Source organism: Hemiscyllium ocellatum, chromosome 21, assembly GCF_020745735.1.
Source record: "Hemiscyllium ocellatum isolate sHemOce1 chromosome 21, sHemOce1.pat.X.cur, whole genome shotgun sequence".
Taxonomy (NCBI): Eukaryota; Metazoa; Chordata; class Chondrichthyes; order Orectolobiformes; family Hemiscylliidae; genus Hemiscyllium; species Hemiscyllium ocellatum.
The window spans coordinates 63981285-64003682 of NC_083421.1; the positions used below are offsets into that span (position 1 = coordinate 63981285).

A 22398-nucleotide genomic window follows, 5' to 3' on the forward strand; every position below is an offset into this window, starting at 1 on the left:
GGTTCAAGGTGCGAGTCTAAGCATCATAGCTGCAGGATAATGGGTGATAAATGCTAGTGTCACAGGGAGGGCGAGGGGCCACACTGGAGGGAGACACACAGGCAGTGAGAGCGAGAGACACACACACACGCAGTGAGAGCGAGAGACACACACACACGCAGTGAGAGCGAGAGACACACACACACGCAGTGAGAGCGAGAGACACACACGCAGTGAGAGCGAGAGACACACACACACGCAGTGAGAGCGAGAGACACACACACACGCAGTGAGAGCGAGAGACACACACACACGCAGAGAGAGCGAGAGACACACACACACGCAGTGAGAGCGAGAGACACACACACACGCAGTGAGAGCGAGAGACACACACACACGCAGTGAGAGCGAGAGACACACACACGCAGTGAGAGCGAGAGACACACACACGCAGTGAGAGCGAGAGACAGAAAGAGAGACAGAGCACGAGAGAAAGAGATGCAGCAATCCTGCAAACCTCCCTCTACCTTTGCCTTTTTGGTCTCTGGTTCCTTCCGTCTGGGTTCTTTTTTTGTTTCTGGGGCTGTGTTGGCAATGGTCTCTGATGGAGGTGGGAGCGTTGACTGGTTAGCTGCAGAGGGATGTCTCTCTCGGCCCATGCTGTGGACAGATGACTCAGAGGTAGTTCGCGAGCGTCTCCCATAGGGCTGAAACAGAGGATTCTAACATGAAACCATCGCAGACAAGTACAGTTTGAGCCCTTGGTAGCAATTCCTCCAAACTGAAACACCCCCCCCCCCCTCTCATTCACCAATCAAATACCAGCAACCCACTCTAAGATGGCATAAACCGGGTGTACCAGTGACTGGCAAACACCTCAGGAGCAGCAATATGCACTCTGGGTTGCAAGGCCAAAGGATATGCTTGCGCTGATGTGTCTCAGCATGTCTTAAAGATTCCACTGAAGATAATGATAATGACCTGCTTCCCCAACACCACAGCACCTTCAAATTCCCAAGCAAATTTAATCTCGAGACCAGTTGAAAACCTCTAGACTGAGACTGATAGAATTTTATTGGGTAAGATAAGTTAACCAAAGTTAAGATTAGATTAGATTACTCACAGTGTGGAAACAGGCCCTTCGGCCCAACAAGTCCACACCGACCCGAAATGCAGCCCACCCATACCCCTACATTTACCCCTTACCTAACACTACGGGCAATTTAGCATGGCCAATTCACCTGACCCGCACATCTTTGGATTGTGGGAGGAAACCGGAGCACCCGGAGGAAACCCACGCAAACACGGGGAGAATGTGCAAACTCCACAGTCGCCTGAGGCAGGAATTGAACCCGGTCTCTGGCGCTGTGAGGCAGCAGTGCTAACCACTGTGCCGCCCAAAATGGAGTTGAGATCCAGATCAGCCAAGATCAAACTGCATGGCAGAACAGATTCAAGGTGTCAAATGGCCTCCCTCTATTTGTACGAAATATAGGCAAGTAACTACCTAAATAACCCACAACAGTCATGAGCAGCGTCCCTTTCAGTTCAGGGGGGAAAGTTAGGGAGAAGTGATTTTCGGTCCATTTTGCTAAAGCCCTCATCATGGCAGATTTCACAATGGAGGGAATATCTGCAGCATGTCACTAAGTAACACATCCAAGGGTGGAGAGAAGTGATACAGGTAACAATTCCAAAGCTTTTCCTCCTAGCCCTAAGTAAAACTGAGGAACAAACACCCACATATACTTTGATCCAGTCTACTGACGAGCAGTCTGCAAAAGCTCACATTTTCCCCTCAACGAGGGGAGACACACCTGGGGAAGTTCAGGTTTTGCTGTACACCGCCTCCAGCCCCTTACCTGCAGGAAACGCGCAACAACAAGAATCAAACCCACTCTGCAATCCAACACCCGTGCAAAGATTGTTAGCAAGTGGATCGAGGCTACAAGAGTTAATGATTGGATGGCAGAAAGCAGGAGGCCGAGTGGGATGGGGATGGAAGGGGGTACAGATGGAGGGAGGGAAAGCATCGACCACACTGCCCCACCACCAGATGAGTAACAGTTAAGAATGGGAAAGGAAAGCACAAGGACCCTGACACAGAGGCATCAGGTATTGCGTACCATGTGCAAAGATGACTGAGACGTTGACCTCGATCTTCTTCCAGAAGCCTGGTTCAGACACAAATGTTCAGCTGTGTTAACCACATGCTCACCCTCAGTCAGTCAGCGCAGTACACACCTTCACAGTCAGTCAGTCAGTCAGCGCAGTACACACCTTCACAGTCAGTCAGTCAGCGCAGTACACACCTTCACAGTCAGTCAGTCAGCGCAGTACACACCTTCACAGTCAGTCAGTCAGCGCAGTACACACCTTCACAGTCAGTCAGTCAGCGCAGTACACACCTTCACAGTCAGTCAGTCAGCGCAGTACACACCTTCACAGTCAGTCAGTCAGCGCAGTACACACCTTCACAGTCAGTCAGTCGGTCAGCGCAGTACACACCTTCACAGTCAGTCGGTCAGCGCAGTACACACCTTCATAGTCGGTCAGCGCAGTACACACCTTCATAGTCGGTCAGCGCAGTACACACCATGCAGCCCAGGCTGAAATGCCAGCACAAATTTTCAGCATTGTGTTTGTCAAATTTTTTATTACTGTGATAATAAAACCTCAGCCTTGCTACAGTTCAAATGAAAGCACTCGCTCACGGTGCAGTTTGTTAGAGTCTCATTATAAAACTTGCTAAAGAAAGTGTCAGGTGTTCTCCTTGAGCAGGAGCTTACCCTGTGGATTCCATCACATTACTCTGCTCCAGGGAAGCCACAAGTGTAAAAGCCTAGCATGGGGGGAGAACGGGGGGGGGAGAAGGAAGAGGATGGGTGATTGAGGTGGCTTCAGCTGTGTGCAGTTGGATTCTGATACTATGTACCAAGACTCCAACAAAGAACAGCCACTTGTCTCTGGAATTTAATCCAGCAAAGTTAATGCCTCTCAGAGATACAAGGAGCAGACGAAGGAAATGAATCTTCTCCCTCTGGAACTTCAGACAGGGATGAATCACGTGCATTATTAGTGAGTCCGAATGATAGCAGTGATGATCAGGAATCTAGCCAACCACTCGCACTTGTTGGTCCAGCCAGCAGGAAACCAATCCCACAACAGGAACCTGCTGCTGGTGGCATGGGGCCAGCTGCAGCCTGTGATCAAGGATCAGCTCACTCAGCCTTAAGTGAAAAAGCAACAGTTTCAAACAGACTGCAGCAGCTAAAACACTGAATTTGGTGAAACACAGTTTGGAAAATACATGCAAAAACACTGAATGAGGTCCAGACCTATGTGTAATGTGTCCTCAACAACCTGATTCAGTTGAGATCATCCACTGAGGGGGCACTGAGGCCAGGACACCAGCTGGAATAGCAATGTGGCCAAGATGGAGTGGTGAAAGAGCACACAACATGGGGAAGTCAGCCTTGTACAAGGAGCTTGTACCCCTCACAAGCAAACCAGAGGTTATCTTTTAACACTTGGGTCACCTCTCAGAGTCCAACAACAGGAGGCTGCAGAGGGTGCAATACTGACGTCCACCTGCGGGGGTGGGCTCATTGCAGAGGGAGGGGGTGGGTACAAAAGGCCAACTTCCACAATGCACTGTGGAGAGCAGTCTATCAGCAGGGAGGCAGGGGTGGAGGGGGGTGTTAAACAGATGAGTGACCACATCTCTCACCCTGCTAAGATTCCCGGATGCTTCACCAATACACCAATTTAGCACCGTAAATGACCTAATATCTGTCAACTGGCCAATGAACACCAGAGGATGGTCTACCAAGATAATGTTCAACACTGACCTGACTGAAAGAAAGAGTTGGCAAATTGCCCAATACTTTTAAACCTATAGGTAACTTTGGAGATGAATCCAGTCAGCATTACCATTTTGACCATGTGATCATAGAAATCCTGATGTCCACTTTCCCCAAAGCTGGATCTTTTAGGTGACATCTGATGATTGACGGAATTACATTCTGGAGAGTGTGGGGGACAAGGGGAAAAAACAAATTAGTACATAGCAAGGAAAAATTAGTTTCTCCCCCCCTCAACTTCTTTTTATAAGTTACAATGGAAATCTACACTGTATGATGGCAGTTGATCATGTGTGTGCCAGCTCTTCACTAACACTACAGCACATTGGCCTGTATGAAGTCCAAAACTAAACCCATCGACTTTCATGTATTGCCAACTCCAACCCAATTCTACTGCTCAGAACCCAATATCAATCCCAAACAGAATCCATTGCTTGCTTTCTCTACTTAGCCCTATATCAACCAATGTCCCACCTAATTATTTAAAAAGTAATGGAGGGAGGGATTACATGGAGTACCCCTCAAAAACATCATCAAATGGTCATTATCACAATGCTGTCTGGAAATTGGCTGCTGCAATTCCTACATCATGTTACAAAGACAATTCATTATGTTTTTGTTGATGATTCCTGTTAAGGAAATTGTGGACTGTGGATAGCCTTGGAACAGCTGAACCTGATCATTTTTAAAGGGATCACTAAAAGGACATTGGGACCTGTTGAAAACGCTCTTTTGGAATTCACATGGCTTAAGTTAACTGGTTGGACTTGTTCACTGGAAATGGTTTACGGCTGTCAGTAATCAAATTTAGTTTGGACATTACTTAAGCTCAGCTGGGGTAAAGTCCAAGGTGGTACCAAGGTCCTCCTCTGCCTTACTGAGAAAATCCTTTTGGAGAATTCAGCATGAGATTTGTATAACTAATACAGCTGTTCTCCTGAAAAGCATGTAAATTCTCGACAGTTCCTGAAGGAACAACATCTGCAAAAGTCCCAATGACAACTGGCTGTGTGTAGTGAGACCTCAGTGTGCCAGGATGCTCTCTGGCAGCCATCTTCAACATTTCACCACCTATCACTTTCCTTCAGGAAATAACAATATGGCCTTTTTATTTCCCAGCATTAATCTCGCATGAAAGTCCTTTTAAAAACATTTATTTTTTCACTGGTGCATGCTCATAAGGATTGGGCTATTTAAAAGAGCATATGTTTATACTTTCCTATTTCAAACTATATTAATTAGCTCTGCATCTTTGTTAAGTCTTTTCACATTAAGTCAATAATTTTGTTGCTTATTAAAGAAACTGAATTTTTGTTTTAGAACTACTGCAGCTAATATAGATAAAATGTATAACTATTCATATTGACAACTGGGTAAAGTATTAAAAGTCATCTTGTGACCAGTGCAGTGATGGGCACAGTGAGACACAAGACATGCTCCAACCTGAACTTGTAACAATCACAAGAGTAGCTATATTTCAAAGAGAACTTGATTGGCTGTGAAGCATTTGGGGATGTCCAGAGATGGCAAAATATGCTAGACAAATGCACTCTCTCCTCCAAAGTAGCACAAATTTGGTGAACTTGTTTAGAGATTCAAGCGGGTGAATAAATTTAAGACATGCATCAGGGTTTCAACCCAGCAATCCACCCCTATCCCCACCCCAACCCCCAACCCCCAACCCATCTCTCACACACACACACACCCCCTGTATTATCCATGGTTGCCATCCTGTGTACGAACCTGTGTTTTCAGGCACCTGTTGCTCCGGCACAGTCTGCAGAATCTCTGAGGGGAGCCCCAGGGGAGATCCAGGTGGGGCTGTAGAAAGGGGGCCTTTAGCTGGGTCACAAGGCTGCTTGAATGCAGAGTGGGTGGACTGTCCTGGGAAGCCAGGTGAGGCTTGGGTGGGTGAGTACATGGGGATTCCACTGTCCATCATCAGCTGGAGGGGAGGGGCTGCTGTTGGCCTGCCATCCAATACGGCGTGAGGAGGGGCTGTAAGGAAACCAAGCACATGCACAGGAAACAGGAAGAAGCAAATGGTACAAACCATGGACAGTCAGCCCCTTCGCAAACCTGTTGCATAAGAAAAGGAGGAGGCCATTCAGCCCCCTGGACTGTTGTCATTCTGTGAAATTACAGCTGATATGAAACCTTAACTCTAGCTCCCCCAAAAAAATCATCAATCTCAAGTTTTGAAATATTTAATTGCTACCCAGTTGTTCAAGCATCCACAGTTTTTCTTTGGCAGTAGTGGGGGATGATAAAGCAGGACTGGGTGGAGAATTCAGGTCTTCACTCAACTCTGGAATCATCATCGGTACAACTGGGCTCTAATTTTAAGTTGAGACCTCATGCACGGAGCAACTTGCAATCAACTCAAGCTACTTAATTGAAATGGCAGCACACTTTACATCCAAATATATCCCAGCACAACTGTAGAGAAATCTCCAGCCTTGTTGCTGAAAGTTCTGAGGAAAGGAATGACAAGGCCAGCATTTATGTCCAGTATGGAGGGGAGATTGATGTCGTTTACCTGGTCATGCTGCCCTTGCCCTCTAGGATCAGAGGCCAAGTTTAGGAAAGCCTAAAAATCACATTATCCCTTTGTCTGTGAGGACCATTTTTGCTTGGGTGTGGCATTGATTTCCTATCTCTCTCTCTCTCTGTCCTTAAGATTGATTTTTAAGCTTTTTCAGACAGCAGTAAACAGTCAGCTGTAGTGGGTCTGAGCCAAACCAAGTAAACAGAAGAGATTTCCTTCCTAAAGTACATTAGTGAAACAAATTGGTGTTTACTACGACAGTTACACTGTCACCATTAGCTTTTAATTCCAGATTTTATGATTTAAATTCCACCAGGTACTTAGATGAAATTTCAACGTATGCCACAGATGCTAGCCTGAGTCTCTGGATTACCAATCCGGTGATAATCCCGATAAACCACCAATACCTCTCTCATCTTACATGGGGCTAACAGTTTTCTCAACACGTTCCCATTTCTTTTTGTTTAAAGTTACTTTAATTTTTAATTACTTTACTGACTTTTATTTTAAACTTTCTACTTCACTGCATTTGGTAGTTGTCTAAGAATGCCTCACTTTTAAAATTCACAACTTGTCCTCAACCTCCTCCATCTCTAATTTCCTCCAGTCCCACAAGCCTCCAAGGATACTGCGCTCCTTTAATTCTGGCCTCTCATGCAGCCAAACTTTAACTGCTTCACCACCAGCAACCAGGCTTTCTGCTGCCTTGAGTAAACTCGAGTTCCCTCCTTGAGACTAGATTGGGAGAAATGAAAGAGGTTGAAAGAGTTTGAGACAGGGGGATGAGAACCATGATTGGATTGTGTGGATGGTAAATTCCAACAGAGACTGGTTGGCCAAGTGATCGAACAGCAATATTTTTCAAAGCATAGCCCAGTATCATTTGGCCAGTACCTCAACGCAGAAGCATCGAAGGAATGCCAAATAATTCACTTAGAGCACAAGACAAGCACAGATCCTGGCACAGAGTCAATGATCCATCACAACCTTGGAATGGAGTCATTCATTTGAGTAGGAAACTCCAGAAAGCATTTTATCGTAGAACATAGTACAGGAACAGGCCCTTCAGCCCACAATTTTTGTGCAAACCACAATGCCATTTTAAACTAATCCCATCTGCCAGACAACTACCAGGCTACTCCAACCTCTCGGCATCATGGTAGCCCACAAACCTACCAACACACCGAAACAGCTCCTGATGAACCTAAAGGACCTGTACCAACAAACAGAAAAACCAATGTAGTGTATAAAATCCCATGCAAGGACTGCACAAAACACTACATAGGACAAACAGGAAGACAGTTAATGATCCGCATCCATGAACACCAACTAGCCATGAAACGACACGACCAGCTATCCTTAGTAGCCACACACGCAGATGACAAGCAACATGAGTTCGACAGGGGCAACACTACTATTATAGGACAAGCTAAACAGAGAACAGCCAGGGAATTCCTAGAGGCATGGCACTCATCCACAGATTCAATCAATAAGCACATCGACCTAGACCCAATATACCGACCACTGCAACGGACAGCTGGAACTGACAACCAGAAGCGACAGATTCAAACCACTACAAATGCCGGAGGAAAGATCACAGAAGCGCTTCACAGGAGGCTCCCAAGCACTGAGGATGTCACCTAGACAGGGGACGAAACATCTGCAACACAAATTCTCAGCTCGGCAAACAGAACCACAACAACGAGCACCCGAGCTACAAATCTTCTCACAAACTCTGAACCAGAAAAACAAATGTAATTTACAAAATACCCTGCAAGGATTGCAACTAACACTACATCGGAACAGACAGGCAGGAAATTAGCCACCAGGATACGCAAACACCAACTAGCCACCAAAAGACATGACCAGTATTCTTACACTCAGATGAAGGAGGACACCACTTTGACTAGGACAACACATCAATCCTAGGACAGCTAAACAGAGATACACATGGAAATTCCTCAAGGCCTGGCATTCAAACCAGAACTCCAACAATAAACACATCCATGTGCACCCCATTTACCAACCTCTGAGAAAAAGAACTGGAAATAAGATCACCCAGCATAGCAGGCCAATACACACAAATACAAAGTGGGACAGAACACCAGTGCTTTGCCGGAGGCTCACTGATGATGTTACCTTGCATGGTGACGAAACGTCTGAGAACAAACCTACCAGCTCAGCAAGCAATCTTACAACCTAAGTACAAATCTTCTCAAAAACTGCAATCCCATCTGCCTGCCTAAATGCCTGTTAAGCATTGTTACTGTATTTGCTCACACCACCGCTCCTGACAGCATGTTCCAGGCACTGACCATCCTTTGCATAAAAAACCCTGTTTCACATATCTGCTTTAAATCTTTCCCCTCACTTTAAACCTACACCCCTTAGTATTTGATATTTCCACCCTGCGAAAAAGACTCCCAGCTATCCATTACATCCATGCTTCTCAATTTAATACACTTCTTTCAGTTTGCCCCTCAGTCTCCAACACTCCAGAGAAACAGTCCAACCTCTCCTTACAGCTAATACGCTCCAATCCAGGCAATATTCTACTAATCCTCTTTTACATCTTCTCCAAAATCTCCATATTCTTCCTAGTGGGGTGACCAGAACTGCACACTACAACATATGTGGCCAAACTAAAGTTTTATACAGCTACAACATGACTTGTATATTCAATGCCTTGACTGATGAAGGCAAGCATGCCACTGCCTTGCGTTGCCACTTTCAGGGAGCAATGGACTTTCACCCCAAGATCCCTCTTACATCAATGCTCCCACAGTTCTGACAGTTACTGTCCACTTTCCTCTTGCATTTGACTTCCCAAACAGCATTAGCTCACACTTGTTTGGCTTAAACACTATCTGCCACTTCTCTGCCCAAGTTTTCAAATGATCTATATTCTGTTGTATCTTTTGACAACATTTCTTGTTATCCATAACTCCACCAATTTTCATGACATCTGCAAACTTAACCAGACCACCTACATTTTTATCCAAATCGTTCATATATAAAGAGCGATCTCAGCACTGAGCTTTGTGGAATGCAAATAGTTACAGACCTCCAGTCAGAAAAAAAACACCCCTCTATAACTATCCTCTGTCTTTTATGACCAAGCCAATATTGTAACCAACTCACCATGGATCCCACGCAAGTTAATCTTCTGAACCAGTCTACCATGAGGGACCTTGTCAAATGCTTTAGTAAAATCCATTTGGATAACATCCACTGTCCTGCCCTAATCAATCATCTGGCACTTCCTCAAAATGATGCATTTAAGGGAAAGCTTGACCATCCCAAAGGAGAAAAGAATGCAAGGATATGTCAATTGGTTTGGTAGTCACTCATGTAGAGTTCACAAATACTAGCATGCATCTAATGGGCTGAATGACCTGCTTTCTGATGTTGTGATTTAAATCTATTTTAAATGCTGGAGGGTAAAGGGTGGGGAAAGCGGGCACAGCCTTGTGCCTTTCAGGTACCTGGTGGCATGAGCTGCACTCCGGCCATTCCTGGCATTCCTGTGTCTGGAGTGAAAGATGTCATCAGTGGATTGTCCATGCCCAACGCCTCCTCATGGGAGCCTGCGACTTGCCCATCTGACTGGCTGACCTGGTCATACTCTGAACTGGGAGTGCTGGAACAGAAAGGCTGAGGCGTAGTTCTGCCCGACCTACAAACAAGTGCACCGTCCTGGAGAGAGAGAGAGAAGCAAAAGGCAAAAATAAAAGCATGAGCAGGTACTGCCAGGCAGCGAGGGAGAGAGAGAGGAGCCCACCCCCAGACTAGGGCACATGTGCAGTCTCACCTTCAACTGATTTTCAATTTGTCGGAGGTGTTTAATCCAATCCGGTTCCACATACAACTCCTGCTCTGACCGCTCCTTCAACTGAGGGTCAAAGAATCGCAACCGGCTGGAAATCTGCTCAGGAACAGAGAAGAGGGAAGTGAGGAGAGGCAAACGAAAACATTCAGCAACTGTGGCTCAGGTACCAACCCTGCAATAACCCCCAATGCCCATCTCACAGACAGATTCAAACCCACCCTGAACAAAAGATCCCCATAACCCCATGAGGTTAACAGCATCCAACTCTAAATTCTCAACTCTATACCTGGCTGAAGGAAGAAAAACCAAGTTGGTTTCTCGACCACAGTTCAACTTGAGTTGGTCATTCACACAAACCAAGATTAAATAGACTCCTCACTTGGACATATGATGAGGTGGCCCTTTATCGCATTAGAGTGCCTTAGATTTACACTGGGTTCACAGCACAGAAACAGACCATTTTGTTGTCCTAGTGTATTTTTTGTTCCACATGAGCCTTTGCCCACCCTCTCTTCCTCTCACTCTGGCAGTATATTCTTCTAGCTCTCCATCTTTCTCACTTTTATCCAGCTTCCCTTTAATATTTCAACACTTTTCACCTCAACCACTCCCTGTGGGAGCAAGGTCCACATTCTTATTTCCTGGATAAAGATGCTTCTCCTGAATTCTTGATTGGATTTACAGGTGATTCATTTTTTAAAAATTAAAATACAACAATACATCCATATGAAGTATCTCCATACCTGAATAAGCTGGCTCAAAAACACTGCTGAGTAATACACTGGATTCTTGAGAACAGTCCTTGCAATGACCTCGCAGTAGTGAAAGGCTTGTGCTGCTAAACCCATCTCAGCCAGTCTGCAGGCATAAATAAACTTAAATACCTGCAAAGGCAGGAAGGGAAATACATTGTAACCTGTGCTCGGTCAAAACATAACAATACAGTCACAGATCCAGTCACTGGGCAATGGTTGAGGTGTGGGTGCAGAAGCATGTTAAACCTGACATGTACCTGGAAGTTAGGGAGGAAGCAGACTTGGTTGCCTAGCGCCTGTGCGTACTCGTATGCCTCTGTGCGCTGGATGGCCCCATTTGAAGCAAACTTCAAAAAGGACCAGCTGGAAACAGAAAAGAAACATTTCGGAACAACATTTGTTAATAAAAAATACACAAGCAAAACTTCAGCCCATTTTTCTCCACCTCGTTTCAATGAGTGAGTGATTCAAGGGAGTTCTGCTACATACAAATAAGCAGAATACCAAATGGAAGATTCTGGCTTAGGAATGAGCTGCATCCCTCAAATGTTCCAGAATATCAGCCTGTAATACACAGAAACCTTGACTATCCGGCATTAGATTATCCGAATGTCGAATTATCTGGCAAGATCCTGAAGCTTGTCTAAGCTATGTTACCTGACATCCGATTATTCAGAATTTGATTAACCGAACGAAATACTAACCATCCATGCATTCCTTAAAGTCCCAGAACAGGAGTTTTAGGGAGATTGCTTTCACCTGAGCCAAACAGGCAGCAACAAAACAATCATGCCATAGAATGGAAGAGCCCAGTTAATGAATAGTTTTGCTGGAGCTAAATGGATATGCATGATAGAGGACAGATTGCTGCACATGATTAAACAGACCCCAGGTGACATAAATACAGTCCTCAATACAATCCTCAAAAGCTCCACAGAGAGAAGTGTTGAGGATTTCTGTCCACCCACGCTAGGACCTATCAATGTTCTCCAAAGATTTCAACACAAAATCCAGGAAAGTACTCCCAGTGCAGTTAAGAAGCTGCTCTGTTGGAGGGATCATCTTTCAGTTAGGACTTGTAAGCAAAGTCCCCTTAGCAGATATAAAAGATCCCATGGCATTATTTTGAAGAGCTGCAGATGCTCCACTGTGCCCTAGTCTATATTTATCCAAGAACTAACATCTGGTCATTGCCACATGCGGTTTTTGACAGCCCCTGCTTTGCATAAAATGGTTGCTGCATTTCCCACAGGGCCTCCATTTCAAAAAGTATTCAAATTGGTCATCAGGTTCTTTTGGAGAGGTACTACATAAATGCAAGATTTAAGAAGGAAATCTTGTCCCAAAATGTTCGCTCACTCATGATTAATACCTGCTCTGCTCCCACACTTGTGTGTTAACTCAGGGTTGACATGCTGAGCTTCACCAAGCCTCGTAGACAGTGAAAATGTGGGAGAAACCCAAAGCAGCTCATAACCCGACAGAAAATACCAAACTCTTTTGTTCAAGCTGGGGTTGGAACAGAGACAGCCAATCAGCCAGAAGCCAGTTTATTCATTTAGATGCTAGCTGCACTGCAACACCATTCACCCACCCTTACTCCGTGTCCCTCAATACTTGTATCCAATAAAAATCTCTCAATCCCATACCCACGCTCGACCAGTTTCTAAACCACTCCCCGAGTGTGTGGATGCCATACTCTTACTACACTCTGGGTAAAGACGTCTCCCCTGAATCTTCGACTGGTTTATTAAAGACTGCCTTATATTGTAGGTCATTACTTCTGGGCTGCCGTTTTTGAATTCCAGCTAAGCAACATTCAGCTATGATCCTAGGAACCAAATTAAACAACAAATCTGAGGCCAATCCCCAAGAAATGAGTGAGTAACCAGCCTGCAGTTCACAAAACCCTCTTTATCAACAGTCTATTTTTATTCCGAGATGGCTCAGGAACAAAATTCAGGGGAGAGGTGAACGGTAAATGTTTAAAGGTTGATATTTCACACGAGTCAAGCAGCCAACAGCCAAACAAAGACTCAGCAAGCACAACCAAGGACAGAGAATGATTGGGCAAGAGAGCATCAGAGTCAGAGATTTAGGTCTGTTCAACAGAGGAGGCTGTTCTCTATAATACATATCCAGCAGACTTAGCTCTGACAAAAAATATTCATTAATTTGGGGCTGTGCATTTATTTGGCATGGATCGTTATTTCTGTCTGAGCCAAACCAGCAATCTCACCAAAGCCCCTCTTCAAGACTTCAGGGACTTTAAGAAATATTACAGGCTGACATTCTGGAACAGTTGAGGGGTTGCAGCACTTTCTAGGGCAAAGTCTTTCGTTCAGTTGAAAATAAATCCTATATCCACTATTTGAATAGGAGCAGGAAATCGCGCTTCTGGTCAATGTTTATCTTTTAAACATTGCTAAAATGAAACACGATTAGCTGGTCTTGGCCTCATAGGAACTTGCTGTGTGCAAACTGACATGTCTTTTCTCCAGCAGTAACTGCACCTCAAACATACTTCACTGGCTGAGAGCAGCACTGGGAGTACTCAGGGATGCTACACCAATGATATTTCTTTGTCAAGCACAAGGACCCATGAGAACTCACCTGTGGTTTGAGCCAATCAGAACTAGTTTGGTGGTCTTTCTGGTGTACACTCCAAATCCAACCTGTGCCATGAGATAGCAGAAATGGGAGGCATCCAACAGCCCCTTGGTAGCTGCAAGAGAAGGAATCCCTACTGTCAGCACCTTCACAGGCAGCTTTCAGCCCTTGTAACCTGTTCACCCATTCAATCAGAATGTGGCTGATCTCTACCAGACTGCCCCTTACCCAGCAAAAATCTATCACTTTGCTTACAAGTTTCCAGTTAATACCCAGCTGCAATACCCTCTTCAGGGACAGAGATCCATATCTTGATTCTGTTTGACATGACCAAGTGTTTCCTGGGATTAGCACCTGAAAGAATCATGCTAGAATTAGGAGCAGGTAATTTAGCCCCTCAAACCTGCTTTACTTTTTGATACCATCATGGCTCATCTCACAACTTAGGCTTGATAATAAAAGCAGAACATGGGGCAGAGTTGAAGGAGGAAGGTTTTGGAAATCTAAAGAGAAACATCAGGCAATATAACAGCGTGGATATTTAGGTGAAGGCATGCAGAATACAACAAAAGGGACAGAGTTTAATGGAAGCAAAAAGAAAAACACTATTTGGGCGCACAACCCATTCTAAAGCTATAGACAAATTCGTATTACAAATAGCAATAACAGTTTTGATTAATCTCTTTTGCAGAGACAAGCTCTCAATGAATGGTACAGCAGGTTTGGAGGGGGCTGAATGACCTACACTTGTTCAATGTGACCAAAGTTAGTAAATAAACAGTCCGAGGTTCAAACTTTGAAAAGACAAGGAGATCGGAAAAAGGGAGCTAGGATTCCTAGCTTCTGATCTGCTCTTGTACTCATAGTAATTATACAATTGAACCAGTTCAGTTTCTATTCAATACTAACAACAAGGACGCGTGGAGGATTCAGCAGCGGTAATTTATTAAACATTTGCCAATGGAATATGGGCAGCAGCAGAAAGGCTGGCATTTATTGTTCATCCCTAATTGCCCAGAGGGCAGTTAAGACTCAATCCCATTGCTGTGGGCTTGGAGTGACACATAGACCTGATCATCTAAGAACGGCAGATTTCAATTTCTAAAGGCCATCAGTGAATTAAATGGGTTTTAAACCAATGATTGCATGGCCACCATTTGACTAGATTTTTATTCTAATTTTGTTTAGAAACTGAATTTGAATTTCACCATCTGCCACAGTGAAAGTCGACCCTCTGTCTCCAAAACATCAGCCTGGGGTTTTAGATTACTAGCTGAAAATGTGTTGCTGGAAAAGCACAGCAGGTCAGGCAGCATCCAAGGAACAGGAGATTCCTGTTCCTTGGATGCTGCCTGACCTGCTGCGCTTTTCCAACAACACATTTTCAGCTCTGATCTCCAGTATCTGCAGACCTCACTTTCTCATTTTAGATTACAAGCCCAATGACATTACCATTATACAACACCTCCACCCACCTACACTTTCAATGTCAAGGGGTGATGATCATTGCCAAATGAGTGTCAGGCAGTCACTCATCAGGCCGAACCTGAAACCTATCCAGGTCTTACTGCATTCCGACACTGATGGCTTCAATACCCAAAGTGGTGAATGGTGCTGAACACTGCACAAGTATCAGCAACCATCCTCACTTCTGACATGATTGAGAAGGATTGTTGATGAAGGAACTGAAGATATCCCAAGGGTGGCCTGTAACAACTATAACCAGCTTTCTTTGCGTCAAGCAGGAATTCAGCCATCAGGGAGCTTGCCCTGCTTCTCACTAACTTCAATTAATACCTTGGACATCTGCCCTCGAAGGGCAGTCAACTCCTCTCTTCCACACATCTGCTAAATGAAAATCCCTTTAGGCAGAAAATATTAGTGAGAACGATGAAGTGGCAGAAACTGAAACCTGAGGCAGCACAGTGACTGAGTGATTAACACTGCTGCCTCAGTGTCAGGGACCTAGGTTCAATTCCAACCTTGGATGACTGTCTATGTGGCGTTTGCATATCTGCTCTGGTTTCCATCCACAGTCCAAAGATATGGTTAGGTGGATTAGCTGTGCTAAATTGCCCCACAGTCTACAGGGATTTGCAGGCTAGATGGACTAGCCATTGAAAATGCAGGTTTACAGGGATACGGTGGAGGCTGGGCCTAGGTCGATGGGCCAAGTGGCCTCTATCTGCACTTTAGGGATTGTATGGAGACTGTAACCCAATCAGCAGCACAGCCAGAAGGGAGAAAAGTTGGGGATAATGCACAAATATATAAATCTGCAGTGAGAGGGTCACAGTGGGTGGCACAGTGGTTAGCGCTGCTGCCTCACAGCGCCAGAGATCCGGGATCAATTCCCGCTCCAGGCAACTATCTGTGAGGAGTTTGCATATTCTCCCCGTGTCTACGTGGGTTTCCTCCGGGTGCTCCGGTTTCCTCCCACAATCAAAAAATATGCAGGTCAGGTGAACTGGCTGAATTGCCCGTAGTGTTAGGTGAAGGGGTACATAGAACATAGAAAAGTACAGCGCAGTACAGGCCCTTCGGCCCTCGATGTTGCGCTGATCCAAGCCCATCTAACCTACACTAGCCCAATAACCACCATCAGGCTATCCAATGCCCGTTTAAATGCTCATAAAGAGGGAGAGTCCACCACTGTTACTGGCAGGGCATTCCATGAACTCACGACTCGCTGAGTAAAGAATCTACCCCTAACATCTGTCCTACACCTACCACCCCTTAATTTAAAGCTATGCCCCCTCGTAATAGCTGACTCCATATGTGGAAAAGGTTCTCATGGTCAACCCTATCTAAACCCCTTATCATCTTGTACACCTCTATCAAGTCACCCCTAAACCTTCTTTTCTCCAATGAAAACAGCCCCAAGTGCCTCAGCCTTTCCTCATACGATCTTCCTACCATACCAGGCAACATCCTGGTAAACCTCCTCTGCACCCGTTCCAATGCCTCCACATCCTTCCTATAGTATGGCGACCAAAACTGCACACAATATTCCAGATGCGGCCGCACCAGAGTCTTATACAACTGCAACATGACCTCAGGACTCCAGAACTCAATTCCTCTACTAATAAAAGCCAGTACACCATATGCCTTCTTCACAGCACTATTTACCTGGGTGGCAACTTTCAGAGATCTGTGTACATGGACATCAAGATCCCTCTGCTCATCCACACTACCAAGTATCCGACCATTAGCCCAGTACTCCATCTTCTTGTTACTCCTACCAAAGTGAATCACTTCACACTTGGCTACATTGAACTCCATTTGCCACCTTTCTGCCCAGCTCTGCAGCTTATCTATATCCCGCTGTAACCTGCCACATCCTTCCTCACTGTCAACAACTCCACCGACTTTCGTATCATCTGCAAACTTGCTCACCCAACCTTCTAGCCCCTCCTCCAGGTCATTTATAAAAATGACAAACAGCAATGGTCCCAAAACAGATAATTGCGGAACACCGCTAGTAACTGCACTCCATGATGAACCTTTACCATCAACTACTACCCTCTGTCTTCTTCCAGCCAGCCAATTCCTAATCCAAACCTCTAACGCACCCTCAATGCCATACCTCCGTATTTTTTGCAGTAGCCTACCATGGGGAACCTTATCAAACGCCTTACTAAAATCCATATACACCACATCTACCGCATTACCCTCATCCACCTCCTTAGTCACCTTCTCAAAGAATTCAATAAGGTTTGTGAGGCACGACCTGCCCTTCACAAAACCATGCTGACTACCCTTGATCGCATTATTCCTATCCAGATGTTCATAAATCCTATCCAGATGTTCATAAATCCTATCCTTTACAATTCTCTCTAAGACTTTGCCCACAACAGAGGTAAGACTCACCAGCCTATAGTTACTAGGATTATCCCTACTCCCTTTCTTGAACAAGGGAACCACATTTGCTATCCTCCAGTCTTCTGGCACTATTCCTGTAGACAACGAGGACATAAAAATCAAGGCCAATGGCTCTGCAATCCCCTCCCTTGCTTCCCAGAGAATCCTAGGATAAATGTCATCAGGCCCAGGGAACTTATCTATTTTCACCCTTTCCAGAATTTCCAACACCTCTTCCCTACATACCTCAAAGCCATCCATTTTAATTAATTGTGACTCAATATTCACATCGGCAACAATATCCTGTTCCTGAGTGAATACTGACGAAAAGTATTCATTCAGTGTCTCCCCAATTTCTTCAGCCTCCACATGCAACTTCCCACTACTATCCTTGACTGGACCTATTCCTACCCTAGTCATTCTTTTATTCCTGACATACCTATAGAAAGTCTTTGGGTTTTCCCTAATCCTACCAACCAAGGACTTTTCATGCCCCCTCCTTGCTGCTCTTAGGGTCAATGTAGGGGAATGGGTCTGGGTGGGTTGCGCTTCGGAGGGTCGGTGTGGACATGTAGGGCCGAAGGGCCTGTTTCCACACTAAGTAATCTAATCTAATATAAAAAAGATGCTGGCTCAGCAGGATTGATCATAAGATGCTAATATTGCCAAACTTAGTTGGAAGATGACAATGGCATGAAGTCCTCTCGCTCTCAGAGTTGTGAATGGGGCGTGAGGACAGAAATGGCCAGTGGAGTACAAAGTAGATTATGAGCTTCATGAAAGGGAGAAGAAAACAAAAGGCCAGGTCCCAAAGGTCAGGCCATGGCAGAGCTGTGACCTACCGAGTGTGTCGCCCATAGTCGTGATGGTTTTCCTGTCCAGGTCTGGCCCATTGGAAAGGTTGGACAGCACCATGGCTAGGTGAGGTCGCCAATCCCCCCACCTCTCATCTCCACAACACTGCAATATAACAAACAACAGATTGGTAGCCTCTTCTTCCAGAGATTCCTGGATTTATACAATGTCCCTTATCAAACAGTCTATAGGACGGTGCATCAGTAACTAAAACAAGCTGGAGAGCACAGGCAACTCTCAAAACACTTTATTTGAAGCCAGTTCATAGCCCAGTCCTTCATTAAACTGATGGTTTTACTTGGTGGTTTTTCAGTAGCCTCTGGGATTGAACTGCACTGACAAGGTTTTCAACACAGGAAGCAGCACCCCCAAAGCCAACAGTGCCCTGCTACTCATTACCCAACCTGCCAATATTTGCTTGTCCACTTTTCAGAAGAAGGCCCTTTATACAGAAATGGTCGTGCAGCAATGAGGTTAGTGGACTAAATTCAAGGAGCAAATCCAGCTGTAAACAAACAGTATGAGAATTTGAATTTAACTCTTTTTAGAAGTCCAAGAATAAAAAGTTAGAGTCAGTAAAACAACCATGAACCTTGTCGGCTATCTTTAAAAGAAAACTGCCCTTTGTGAAAGGAAATCCTTTTTTAAAACCCTGTTCATGAAATGGGAAGCACTAGCCAGGCCAGCTCTTACTTCCCATCCCTAATTGCCCAGAGGGCAGTCAAGAGCCAATGACATTGCCGTAGAAATAACTTCACAAGCCAGCCATGGAAATGGAACATCTCCTTTCCTAAATGGTATTAGTGAATCACACAATTTGTATTGACAGGGGCATTCACTATGAGACTTTATTTTGATTCCAGATTTCTTTTTACTCAATTCAAATTTCACCAGCTGCTATGGTGAGATGTGAACCTTATGCCCAAAACATTAACCTGGGGGTTTGGATTACTAGCTTAGTAACATTAACCTGGGTGGCACGGTGGCACAGTGGTTAGCACTGCTGCCTCACAGCGTCAGAGACCCGGGTTCAATTCCCGACTCAGGCGACTGTCTGTGTGGAGTTTGCACACTCTCCCCGTGTCTGCGTGGGTTTCCTCCAGGTGCTCCGGTTTCCTCCCACAGTCCAAAGATGTGCGGGTCAGGTGAATTGGCCATGGTTAGGTAAGGGGTAAATGTAGGGGTATGCGCTTCGGCGGGTCGGTGTGGACTTGTTGGGCCTGTTTCCACACTGTAAGTAATCTAATCTAATCATTACCATTTCACCACGACCTCCCCACTTTACCAGGCCTGCTCTATATGTGACTCCAGTTCTGCACCAACATGGGTGATATTGAACAGCCCTCAAACAGGCAGTCAGCAGTATCAAGTCCACCATGGATGGGCAATAAATGCTGACTATACCAGCAATGTCCAGCCTCCAAGAATGAATTTTACAAATACAAATCAAAGGGTGAAAACTCAGTGGAATTTTCCTGAAGCTAACCTGTCCTCAGAGTTTGTTAGGGACAGTGTAAGGGAAGCCTTACTCTGTATCCAACCCTGTGCTGTGCTTGCCCAGCAAATGTTTGATGTGGATAACGTAGAGTGAGCTTTACTCTGTATCGAACCCAGTCCTGTCCCTGTCCTGGGAGTGTTTGATGGGGGACACAGTGTAGAGGGAAGTTTAATCATGAGGTTCAGTATAAGTAACATTAGCAGGACTAACCGTGGCTGCAGCTGGCATGCGCCCAGACATCAGCTGGTATACCGTCTGCAGAGGGTCATTGATGGGCAGACTGTTGGCAAACCTGAGTGAAGAGAGAGGTGTATAAACATCACTGTGCAGATTTCAAGACTATAACACATGCTGGGTGCCCGGATTTCCGAAAAGGTGCTGTATAGATGCGAATCCTTTCTATGACACCCTGTGTCATTTATTTCCAGTTCCCTCTTCACCCCACCTGACACTTGGTCCAGTACTTGGAACTAGAAGGACTCTCACTCCTTTCCCACCACTGCCCACATTCCAGCACAAACTCCAAACCAGCAGGAAGCAGAAAGCAGGGATCTAACGCCGGGGGAGCAGAAGCTTCACTTTTCTTCCCACTCCTGAGGCAGACAACACCCTTCTCAAGAGAACAGGCTCAATGAATGCAGACAGGGCAGAGGTCCACTATTCAACCAAGTGGGTCAGCACTGAGAGCTAACACAGGAATATTGAACCTGACAATATAGAAACCCAGCAATTCAACCCAACATGTTCATGCCATATGTTCTGTTCTGTTTACCCTCTCCATTGTCTGTACTTTAAGAATGTAAAAACTCCTGTAAAAATATTTAATTGGTTATTAAACAATGAGACATCCAGTGGTCATCATGTTCAGGAAGTCTTTGAAAACATCTCTACCTCAACCTTATCTAACTGCATCATCCATTTTAAGATCTTGATCTGGTTAACCCTTAAACTTGTCTTTTATAGCTTTAGTTACAATTGGTTTAATCTTTCCTGGTATAGAATCTCTTAGTTCTGGTATCATCCTTGTAATTCTTTGGTGCACTTTCTCCAGTGCCTCTATAACCCTTTTGCTAATTTGAGACCAGATTGCATCAGTGCTTCTTGTGTAGTCTAACCAAGGGCCTATACAAATCTGACATAATCTCTCTGCTTTACAGTTCTACCAAGCTGACCAACACAAAGGGTAGGGCTGCAGAATGCTGTAAATCTGACCGACCTGGTCATAACCTTCGCATGGGTCCGACTGTCCATTTTGCTGGCCAGTAACAAAGCATGACCCCACAGGCCATGCTTCATGGCCGACTCCAAGGCATCCTGTAGATAGAGAGGCAACACCAGTCAAAAGGGGATGCTGTAGACTCCACATAAATAAAAGCAAAATACTGCAGATGCTGGAAATCAAATAAAAGCAGAAAGCCCTGGAGAAACTCAACAGACCTGACAGCATCTGTGGAGAGAGGAAAACACAGTTAATGCTTCAAATCCAATACCATTCTTCTTCAGAACTCAGTCAGGAATCAAAATGCTAGTATTTTTTCTCTCTCCACTAATGCTGCATGACCCAAGATTCTCATGCAATTTGTTTTTATTGCAGTAAAGACTATGCTTTTTAAAAATATTACTTTAAGGATTGTGGACCAGAATGGGGAAAAAGAATCAAGGAGGAGCTGTTGCATTTTAAAAATAACCAAGCAACTGGAACTTATTGTGAATTGTGTTGACACTCTTGCTTTCGTTCAAGCAATGGGGGAAGAGATCCAAGACAACGCAGCACAGTGGAGACGGTGTTCAGAGTGAGATTCAGCAGTGACAGAAACTGATTGATTTGTGTGATCAGAACTAGCTGCAGATGCCAGACGTCATCAGCACAAAACCAGTTCTGATCGACTCCTGGGCAGGAGAACAATCCAGAGGCAGAAGTATACAGACTGCAGAAGAAAGTGGTGTTCTCTGTAATGAAGTAACCAAAGCCTGGAAGAAAGTCAGATATTCTTGTTGCAAGCTGTCGCTTGTAACCAGTGACTGAAAGAATTGAGAGCATTTGGAAACACGGAGATCAGAGAGCAGAAGGTCAGGGAAAGCAAATGACAGGCTTGTCAGATGGGCTGATAATGGCAAATTGCATTTGGTGAAATATGATGCACTTCGGCACGGCAAACAAGCAAGGGAATACAGGATGAATGGTAGGACCTTGGGAAGCACCAAGGATCATGGGGGCCTTGGTGTGCATGTCCACCGGTCCCATAAAGTAACGAGATAGGTGGGTATAGTGGTTAAGGCAGCATATGGGATAGTTGCCATTATTGGTCAAGACACAGAGTTTAAAAGTAGGGAGGGTATGCTGGAACTGTACAAAATGTTGGTTAGGCCACAGCGATAGTGTTGCGTGTAGTTCTGGAGTGCATGTTACAGGACAGATGTGATTGCACTGGAAAGGGTACAGAGATTTAACAGAATGCTGCCTGAACTCAAGAGTTTTAGTTAAGAGAGACTGGACAAACTTTCTTGGAGTCATTTTTCTTGAAGTGGAAGAGATTGAAATGGTACATGATTGAGGTGCATAAAATTATAAGGAGCACAGAAAGGGTATACAGGAAGAA

At 45.0% G+C, this 22398-nt stretch overlaps 1 protein-coding gene across 4 annotated transcripts in view; it reads right to left on the bottom strand.

Moving 5' to 3' along the window:
* The window catches only part of sec16a (SEC16 homolog A, endoplasmic reticulum export factor), an 82990-nt gene that overhangs the window by 16490 nt on the left and 44102 nt on the right, over nt 1-22398 (bottom strand). For 3 of the 4 annotated variants that reach the window (XM_060841636.1, XM_060841637.1, XM_060841635.1), the window contains exons 12-23: nt 21015-21112; nt 20009-20090; nt 18288-18405; nt 13588-13699; nt 11232-11337; nt 10963-11103; nt 10202-10315; nt 9876-10086; nt 5586-5840; nt 3913-4004; nt 2106-2153; nt 507-686 (exon numbers count right to left, since the gene is read on the bottom strand). In XM_060841636.1, coding sequence (XP_060697619.1) covers nt 507-686; nt 2106-2153; nt 3913-4004; nt 5586-5840; nt 9876-10086; nt 10202-10315; nt 10963-11103; nt 11232-11337; nt 13588-13699; nt 18288-18405; nt 20009-20090; nt 21015-21112 — 1557 coding nt within the window. The remainder of the gene's footprint in view (nt 1-506; nt 687-2105; nt 2154-3912; nt 4005-5585; nt 5841-9875; nt 10087-10201; nt 10316-10962; nt 11104-11231; nt 11338-13587; nt 13700-18287; nt 18406-20008; nt 20091-21014; nt 21113-22398) is intronic. The other variant, XM_060841638.1, reaches the window with a different exon arrangement.